At 41.1% G+C, this 10,806-nt stretch overlaps 1 protein-coding gene across 1 annotated transcript in view; it reads right to left on the reverse strand.

Annotated features, from left to right (window-relative positions):
• pdhx (pyruvate dehydrogenase complex component X) overlaps positions 1-2,918 on the reverse strand; it is a 126,052-nt gene extending 123,134 nt beyond the window's left edge. The window contains exon 1 of the mRNA XM_084334305.1: positions 2,773-2,918. Within this exon, the coding sequence (XP_084190431.1) occupies positions 2,773-2,917 (145 nt within the window). The 5' untranslated portion in view covers position 2,918. The remainder of the gene's footprint in view (positions 1-2,772) is intronic.
• Positions 2,919-10,806: the final 7,888 nt, after the last annotated feature.

A 10,806-nucleotide genomic window follows, 5' to 3' on the forward strand; every position in this document is an offset into this window, starting at 1 on the left:
GGAGACACAAACCCAACCACACCAGACCTGACCATGGCTACATAGCTAGTGGAGACACAAACCCAACCACACCAGACCTGGTCATGGCTACATAGCTAATGGAGACACAAACCCAACCACACCAGACCTGGTCATGGCTACATACTGTAGCTAATGGAGACACAAACCCAACCACACCAGACCTGGCCATGGCTACATAGCTAATGGAGACACAAACCCAACCACACCAGACCTGGCCATGGCTACATAGCTAATGGAGACACAAACCCAACCACACCAGACCTGGCCATGGCTACATAGTAGGGATGCCCCGATCACGTTTTTTGCCACCGATACCGATCACCGATCGTCGTGATCCATATCGGCCGATACCGATCCGATACCGATTGTTTTTGATTAAAAAGAAATTAAAATTTATTTTATATGAAGTTTTTTTTTTTTTTTTTTTTTATATAAAATATATATATATTATATAATCATACTTGTAGTTGTATTATCTGCGAGACATCGCCACCACGCAACAAGTCAAAATGCTCACTATCTGCAAACAGCTCCACTGTCTGTGTGTACTCTAGTAGCCCAGCTCAAAAGGATTCTCCGGCGCTGCAGCGGGACCCCATTGGTAACGTTAAGTGCTTTGGTCGTTTCACATTCAGCAAGCCCTCAGCTCGAATACGCATTAAATCAATGTTATAAGACATTGATATCAAGAGCTATCTGTAGCTACTGCTAGCCGGCTAGATGACGTTAAGACAGAACTTTAGTTCAATGGGACATTTCGTTTTGAACAGTAAACGAACGTCAGCTAACGCAAGCTAACTGAGGTATGAACATGAACTACTAGACTTTCTGGATCATTTGTTGATATCAGGAGCTATCGGTAGCTAGCCGGCTAAATACCGTTAGACAATGCCTACTAAACGTGAATAGTTGACTGGGTAATTTTGTTTAAACAGTAACGATAGCTAGGTAGCTAACGTTAGCGCAGGTCGAATGCAGTGCACTACAGACTCGAGCAGAGGAGCCGCACCTCTTTGTTTACAAACTCTACACGGGGGCGGGCGGGGCTAGGGAGGAGGAGCAGCGGCAGTTTGCAGGTCGTGTGTGTCTGAGACAAACAGCGAGTGAGAGCTTCGCTTGATCGGTTTCCGCTATCGGCGAATATGACTAATTATCGGAATTCACAGATTGCATATTTATACTGAGTATCGGCCGATAACGATCGGTGGCCGATCGATCGGGGCATCCCTACTACATAGCTAATGGAGACACAAACCCAACCACACCAGACCTGACCATGGCTACATAGCTAGTGGAGACCAAACCCAACCACACCAGACCTGGCCATGGCTACATAGCTAATGGAGACACAAACCCAACCACACCAGACCTGGCCATGGCTAGCACCAGCCAGGCTGAACACACTGTGTGGGACAAGGCATAACACTGGCAGTTGTTCTCAGGAATGGCTATCCTGTGAGAATTGTCATGCGTGTGTGCTGCTAATGTAAGTTATGTCATTATGCAATATAGCTAAAGAGCCTCAACAAGCAGCAACCCTCACCTATTGTAGGCTATTGGCGTCTCAGAAGCGAATGTCAAAGACCTATTGAAAGGACAAGTACACACCAGGTAGACTCCACAGTTCTGGGGGAGTGACAACCATTAGCTGTGATGTGTATGTGAACAAAATTAATGGGCATTAAAAAGGGGCACGGCAACATTATGGGAAATGCGCTACCATCTTCTCCAGAGTCAGACAAGAGGATAGAGATACAAATTCGCAGTAGAAAACTACCCGCCTGCAAGCTAGCTTAGCACAAATGAATGAAAGCGGATACATACCACTGAGCCTAGCTGATTGATTGATTGATTGAAAACTGTATTAACAGATTGCAGAATGGGGTACAATACAGTACGGCTCAATACACACAATTGTTAAGGGGATGCAGACCAGAGAAAGACTTTCGTCTTGTTTACATCAGGGTCCCCCATTTTCAATTCATAATGACATATATATGCCATACACGACATACAGATAGACAGTAGTGTTACATCTAGACATTTATGCCACACCAGATCTACAAATATATACAGCACTGTTTGTGATACAAAAATAGTCTAAAAAGAGAGTACATTTGAGGGGGAAGAAACTGTACATTGGATGTTGTAGCCTAGCCTGGCTGTTGGCCTAAAACACACAGTTTTATAAGCTAGGCTAGTGGACCATCAAAAGATCAGATGCCATGTGATGTTTCGCCGTTCACACACTGTCCTGAAATCATCAGATCCGAGTCACATTGCGAGCAGAACCTCTGATTCGGGCCACTCTCTCCCCTGCAGTGTGAACAATGGGGGACCCTGATGTAAACAAGACGAAAGTCTTTCTCTGATCTGCATCCCCTTAACAATTGTGTGTATTGAACTGTACTGTATTGTACCCATTCTGCAATCTGTTAATCAATCAATCAATCAAAAAACACGGGTCAGCTGGGGTGAGGGAGGGGAGCTGAGCTTAGCTGACGTTTGACAGTTGACAGTTTTACAACCGTAATAATGATAACTGTCACCGACATGCTCACATTAACCTATAGGAGGATCTTCTGCAGCCGTTAGAGCCAACGTTATATTAACTATATACTATTATATGAAGGTAATGTCAAGGTTGTCAGACACAGTTAAAGCAACAAGGGTTAGTTTGGTCTGTTCAGGTCTGACCGACACACAGAACCATGTCAATATAATATATATATATATAACTACACGACTCACCGAGGAAACACGGGGAGTGGAAGAAGTGTCTGACATCCTCCTGTTGTTGTTGTGTTGTTGTCCTCCATGAACATTTCTTATTAAACTTTGACAATCTGAGGCTGAATAAAACCCCTTGACGACCCAGACGCAAGGAGGCCGCCATGTTTTTTTGCCCTCCGTCTTCTTCTTCTTCTCCTTTTGACTTTCCGGCAGTCTAGACGCCCGTCGGCGTATTGCTGCCTCACACTGGTTGTTTTAGGTACTGCACCTAATGATACCTAATCCTAATAATAATGCAGGACCTGTTGCAGAGGTCTTTATTCGGCATGCAACGACACTCAATGTTTTTTTTTTAGTGGTACACACAGCGGTTAGTTTAGCACACACACCGGAACACACACGCATGCATTGTCTCTTACGATTCGTCTCTGCGATTAACCCATCCCGTCATCCTTCCCCCCCAAGGGCAGCCGGGAGCAGACAGGCGTCAACGTGAGCCGCGCCAGGGGACCAATCCAAGTGCTCCTGTCCGTCTTCGTCAAGGACACCACAGCGTTAGCGATCTGTTGTTGTGCATGTTTTTCCATTGGGTTTATCTTATTGGGGGGGAAACCCTTGCGAGCACGGGGAGAACATGCAAACTCCACACAGAAAGGCCTGGGAGATACCCCACCTGGGTACCTGGCATCATGGAAACCTGGTCCCCAAGCGGGAATCGAACCCTGGACCTTCTTGCTGTGAGGCGACAGTGTTAACCACCACACCACCGTGCCTTATGATTCACCACTGCCCTCTGCTGTTCCTCAGGTCCTAATATACTTCTCAGAGAGACGCAAGGCATCCCTGCATCCAGTACTGCAGTGAACAGCACGCTCCTCTTCCATGTGTATTTATTTGGCACATTCCATAAACACATGTTGCACCACATGGCCGTAGCCAGCTATGAGGTCACCGAGGTCCGGACCTCTGTAACTATTTGTAACTATTCTGGAAAAAAAGAATAATGATTTTTCTTCTTCTTCTTCTTCTTCTTCTTCTTCTTCTTCTTCTTCTTCTTCTTCTTCTTCTTCTTCTTCTTCTTCTTCTTCTTCTTCTTCTTCTTCTTCTTCTTCTTCTTCTTCTTCTTCTTCTTCTTCTTCTTCTTATTATATTATTATTATTATTATTATTATTATTATTATTATTATTATTATTATTATAATTTTTTTTTATAGAAAGGTCACAATGTAGTGTCGTAATCGTAATGTCTGATGTTTGGCAAAGGTACTCCCCCCTGCATAGCTACAGTACAGCACTACTTGGTCGCTTCTGCCCATTATTATAGATAATGCATTTTGAATTAATAGGTTGGGTTGTATTACTAGGTCTCATTTTGGTATGAATTTTGCCCATTCACCAAATTATAAATGCATAAGAGACCACAGGGCTTTGGTGCACTCTTTAGGCCACTCACCTGTGTAAGTGCCCCCCACGTCCTGTAAATGATTTTGTGAGTGACTGACCTTAAGTTGATCTCTAGATAATGGCTAGCCAGGTGCGTAAGAAAATGTGTATAAAAAAAAATATGGACCTCCCTAATTTCTAAACCCTGGCTACGGCCCTGGTTGCACCGTTTCTTCTGCCCCACATCCACACAGTCCATTTCCACGCTTCCCAATGCGGGCCAGTCGCGTGATTTTCAAACGTAGCCTATGTGTGCGAAGACGCTCTCTGATTGGCTAGCCGCGTACAGCGAAGACCCTCTCTGATTGGTTTAGCGCCGAAGGGTCTCTTCCGCCTAACCCTAACCCTAACCTTAACCTTAACCCTAACCCTAACCTTAACCTTAACCTTAACCCTAACCCTAACCTTAACCTTAACCTTAACCCTAACCTTAACCTTAACCCTAACCTTAACCTTAACCTTAACCCTAACCCTAACCTTAACCTTAACCTTAACCCTAACCCTAACCTTAACCTTAACCTTAACCTTAACCTTAACCTTAACCCTAACCCTAACCTTAACCTTAACCTTAACCCTAACCCTAACCTTAACCTTAACCTTAACCCTAACCTTAACCTTAACCTTAACCTTAACCTTAACCCTAACCCTAACCCTAACCCTAACACTATAAGCATAACCCACTTCGAAAGAGGGCCAAAGCATAACCACTTTGAAGCAGAGAATATATATGTACAAGGCGGAAGAGACCCTTTGGCGCTAAACCAATCAGAGAGGGTCTTCGCTGTACGCGGCTAGCCAATCAGAGAGCGTCTTCATAGGCTACGGAAAAAAATCATGCGGGCCAGTCCGCGTCTATTCGTATACTAACGCATTTATGCTTCCGCGTTCGCGTTTTGCGCTCTGATTGGCCACTGATGTTTCTGGTCGCACCAATCGTGTGACGGCAAGTTCTTTCGCCGGTTAAGCTTAGGCACTCTTTCGAAGTTGGTTAAGGTTAGAGTTTGTCTTAGAGCAGGGCGATAGAACGCCAGCACTGATTCCAAACTCTAACCTTAACCAACTTCGAAAGAGTCGCCTAAGCTTAACCAGTGATAAACTAGGCGTTAGGTAGTTTGCTGCTGGTCGAGGCGGAAATGGGCACGTCACGCGATTGGGCGCACATGTCACATGACCAGAAACGTCAGTGGCCAATCAGATCGCACCAGAAACGGCAGTGGCCAATCAGAGTTGCAAAACGCGCACGCGGAAGCATAAATGCGTTAGTATACGAATAGACGCGGCCAGTCCGTGTAAAGATTTTACACAACCCACTTTGACTTCCGCGTTCGGTTTGCCCGATCTGATTGGCCACTGATGTTTTTCTCAGCGCCAATCGTGTTACTCCTAACAAACTGGTTAAGCTTGGCAACTCTGACGAATTCGAAGTTGGTTAAGGTTAGTTGGTTAAGGTTAGGGTTAAGGTTAGTTGGTTAAGGCTAGGGTTAGGGTTAGGGTTAGGGTTAGTTAGTTAAGGTTAGGGTTAGGGTTAGTTAGTTAAGGTTAGGGTTAGGGTTAGTTAGTTAAAGGTTAAGGTTAGGGTTAAGGTTAGTTGGTCAAGGTTAAGGTTAGGGTTAGGGTAACAGCCTGCTGGCGCGATTGTTAGGAGTAACGCGATTGGCGCTGAGAAAAACGTCAGTGGCCAATCAGATTGCGCAAACCGAACGCAGAAGTGAAACTGCGTTGGGGAAAATATACACACGGCCAGTCCCCCTGCTAGTCCAGTGTCCAAACCTCAAGCTTGTCATTATCACCTGTTCCCTTCTGTTGTTCCCCAGAGTGACATTCCCTCCCCTAACATTATTCTGTAAACTGTAATAATTCAGAAGACATTTTCATTGGTTGCTTTTTGTTTACAAATGTATTTACTTTAATTATCCCCCCTATCTAAAGCAGTTCTTAACACCATATAGTTCAACTTATAATTTAAGACACACGGATCTTCCTTTCTTTCGAACCATCAAAGCTATATCGGTCGACTTGCCTTTAAATATAAAGCACCAGCTGATTGGAACAAACTGCCTAGTTCACTCAGATCTCTTACTTCTTACCGGTTATTCAAGATATCTTTGTTCACGCATCTACAGACTACTTGCACCTGTTATTGATTTACTGTGTTAGGGCTTACATGTCGTTTACAGATAAAATTATAATTTTGTACGTGTTTTATAAGGGAACATATATTGGTGATCCTCTTGGGAGGAATCAGTGTGGACTGTGGGGGTGAGTTTGTTGTCCTGTTTTTTGTTTTGTTATGTATTGTATTGTATGTTTTGTATCCTATGTTAAGACCCCCTCGAAAACGAGATAGCATATCTCAAGGGGTTTATCCTTCCAATAAATTTCAATTATTAAAACCTTCCTCTCTTTTCTTGACCTCCGTCGGTGAGACGTGCCCGTTTCAAAGCCAGCCGGTAAAATAATGAACGAGGTAAGAGGGGGGGAAAAAACACTTTACCACACATTTATTGCATCGGAAAAACTGGAATGAATTTAATAAAAAAAAAATAGATGTAATGGAACTGCCATTATAGTGCGAAATAATCTAACAGGCTGAAAATAAAGCAACCGTTTGGGTCCTTTGGGGGGGCCTCAATCAATCAATCAATCGCCTTCGCTTTAGTCTTCTTTTGTGGCGTAATATTTGCAGTGCTCATTACTGCCAGACATGGGCAGCAGCGCCCTCTGGCGGCGGGCATGTCAATAGCAACCACTGACCATACTGATTTCTGTAAATGTTGGGATTAAATGTCGATTTAATTACATTTGCAGGGTGCTTTATAATAATAATAATAATAATAATAATAATAATAATAATAATAATAATAATAATAATAATAATAATAATAATAATAATAATAATAATAATAATAATAATAATACACTTTATTTGTAGAGCACCTTTCATACAAGAATTGCAGCCCAAAGTTCTTCACATCAGTAATGTCGATATAAATGCACATAAAATTAGCAGAGAATTTACCAAATAAAAGCAATGAATAAAGTGCAGACATAAAATAAGTATAAAATAGATAATAATCATGAAATAGACAACGTTATCACAATTGACCTGCGCTCAATAATACGCTATGAATCAACAAGATCAATTATAGTGGGTTAGAGAGGCAGACCAGTAACCGAAAGGTTGTTGGTTTGGTCCCCATCGCCAGAATCCAAATTAGAATCAGGGTTATTCGCCAAGTATGTTACTCATGGAAGGAATTTGGCTTGGTGCTCTGCTCACACAAAGAAGACACAAACAACACATATAGAATAACATTAAAAGTTTAACATTTTAAGTGTTGGAGGTAGGCCTTGGGCGAAGGGTCAAAAATAGAATCTGAATAAAATCTGAAGTGTCACTGATGTACAGAATATAAGGAGCGTAATAAATACTATCTTTCATACCACTCAACTAACTAACTTTCAAACCACTATGAATTGAAAATGGGGGACCCTGATGTAAACAAGACAAACGTCTTTCTCTGGTCTGCATCCCCTTAACAATTGTGTGTATTGAGCCGTACTGTATTGTACCCATTCTGCAATCTGTTAAATAAAGTTTTCATTCATTCATTCATTCATTCATTCATTCATTCATTCATTCATTCATTCATTCATTCATTCATTCATTCATTCATTCATTCATTCATTCATTCATTCATTCATTCATTCATACTGTATTTTACTATTATGCACTTATCATCAATTATCATCAATTATCATCTTAAATCATCATATGTTGTCTCAACTTAAATCATCTTACGCTGTCTCAACTTAAATCATCTTACGCTGTCTCAACTTAAATCATCTTACACTGTCTCAACTTAAATCATCATACACTGTCTCAACTTAAATCATCTTACACTGTCTCAACTTAAATCATCATATGTTGTCTCAACTTAAATCATCTTACACTGTCTCAACTTAAATCATCTTACGCTGTCTCAACTTAAATCATCTTACACTGTCTCAACTTAAATCATCATCCACTGTCTCAACTTAAATCATCTTACGCTGTCTCAACTTAAATCATCTTACGCTGTCTCAACTTAAATCATCTTATGCTGTCTCAACTTAAATCATCTTACGCTGTCTCAACTTAAATCATCTTACACTGTCTCAACTTAAATCATCTTGCACTGTCTCAACTTAAATCATCGTACGCTGTCTCAACTTAAATCATCTTGCACTGTCTCAACTTAAATCATCTTACGCTGTCTCAACTTAAATCATCTTACGCTGTCTCAACTTAAATCATCATACGCTGTCTCAACTTAAATCATCGTACACTGTCTCAACTTAAATCATCTTACGCTGTCTCAACTTAAATCATCTTACGCTGTCTCAACTTAAATCATCTTACGCTGTCTCAACTTAAATCATCTTACGCTGTCTCAACTTAAATCATCTTACGCTGTCTCAACTTAAATCATCTTACGCTGTCTAAACTTAAATCATCTTACGCTGTCTAAACTTAAATCATCTTACGCTGTCTCAACTTAAATCATCTTATGCTGTCTCAACTTAAATCATCTTACGCTGTCTCAACTTAAATCATCTTACGCTGTCTCAACTTAAATCATCTTACACTGTCTCAACTTAAATCATCTTACGCTGTCTCAACTTAAATCATCTTACACTGTCTCAACTTAAATCATCTTACACTGTCTCAACTTAAATCATCATACACTGTCTCAACTTAATTTTAAATCATCATACACTGTCTCAACTTAAATCATCATACACTGTCTAAACTTAAATCATCATACGCTGTCTCAACTTAAATCATCATACGCTGTCTCAACTTAAATCATCGTACACTGTCTCAACTTAAATCATCTTACGCTGTCTCAACTTAAATCATCTTACGCTGTCTCAACTTAAATCATCTTACGCTGTCTCAACTTAAATCATCTTACGCTGTCTCAACTTAAATCATCTTACGCTGTCTCAACTTAAATCATCTTACGCTGTCTAAACTTAAATCATCTTACGCTGTCTAAACTTAAATCATCTTACGCTGTCTCAACTTAAATCATCTTATGCTGTCTCAACTTAAATCATCTTACGCTGTCTCAACTTAAATCATCTTACGCTGTCTCAACTTAAATCATCTTACACTGTCTCAACTTAAATCATCTTACGCTGTCTCAACTTAAATCATCTTACACTGTCTCAACTTAAATCATCTTACACTGTCTCAACTTAAATCATCATACACTGTCTCAACTTAATTTTAAATCATCATACACTGTCTCAACTTAAATCATCATACACTGTCTAAACTTAAATCATCATACGCTGTCTCAACTTAAATCATCATACACTGTCTAAACTTAAATCATCATACGCTGTCTCAACTTAAATCATCTTACGCTGTCTCAACTTAAATCATCTTACGCTGTCTCAACTTAAATCATCGTACACTGTCTAAACTTAAATCATCATACACTGTCTCAACTTAAATCATCTTACACTGTCTCAACTTAAATCATCTTACGCTGTCTCAACTTAAATCATCTTACACTGTCTCAACTTAAATCATCGTACACTGTCTCAACTTAAATCATCTTACGCTGTCTCAACTTAAATCATCTTACGCTGTCTCAACTTAAATCATCTTACGCTGTCTCAACTTAAATCATCGTACGCTGTCTCAACTTAAATCATCTTACGCTGTCTCAACTTAAATCATCTTACGCTGTCTCAACTTAAATCATCTTACACTGTCTCAACTTAAATCATCATGCGCTGTCTCAACTTAAATCATCTTACGCTGTCTCAACTTAAATCATCTTACGCTGTCTCAACTTAAATCATCTTACGCTGTCTCAACTTAAATCATCTTACACTGTCTCAACTTAAATCATCTTACGCCGTCTCAACTTAAATCATCTTGCGCTGTCTCAACTTAAATCATCGAACGCTGTCTCAACACTTGACTTGACTGTGACTTGACGTGTCTGTTCTCTGAGCGCTCTAATTAGATGCATACTGTACGGGACTCTGTGTGTCTATAATGTTGGAGGGATATGTAGAAAGACTTGTTTCATTTGCCTTGTGTGACCTGACAGTAGTGTGTTAAAGGAACACGCCGACATTATGGGAAAAGCGATTACCGTCTTACCAGTCAGACAACAGGCTATGAACCCGATTTAGGGTGAGGGTTGTAGGGGTAGGAAATAGGATATGAACCCGGTTTAGGGTGAGGGGTGTAGGGGTAGGAAATAGGATATGAACCTGGTTTAGGGTGAGGGTTGTAGGGGTAGGAAATAGGATATGAACCCGGTTTAGGGTGAGGGGTGTAGGGGGTAGGGAATAGGATATGAACCTGGTTTAGGGTGAGGGGTGTGGGGGTAGGGAGTAGGATATGAACCCGGTTTAGGGTGAGGGTTGTAGGGGTAGGAAATAGGATATGAACCCGGTTTAGGGTGAGGGTTGTAGGGGTAGGAAATAGGATATGAACCCGGTTTAGGGTGAGGGTTGTAGGGGTAGGAAATAGGATATGAACCCGGTTTAGGGTGAGGGTTGTAGGGGTAGGAAATAGGATATGAACCCGGTTTAGGGTGA

Source organism: Notolepis coatsorum (assembly GCF_963971535.1).
Source record: "Notolepis coatsorum genome assembly, chromosome: 18".
In the NCBI taxonomy this organism is placed as follows: domain Eukaryota; kingdom Metazoa; phylum Chordata; class Actinopteri; order Aulopiformes; family Paralepididae; genus Notolepis; species Notolepis coatsorum.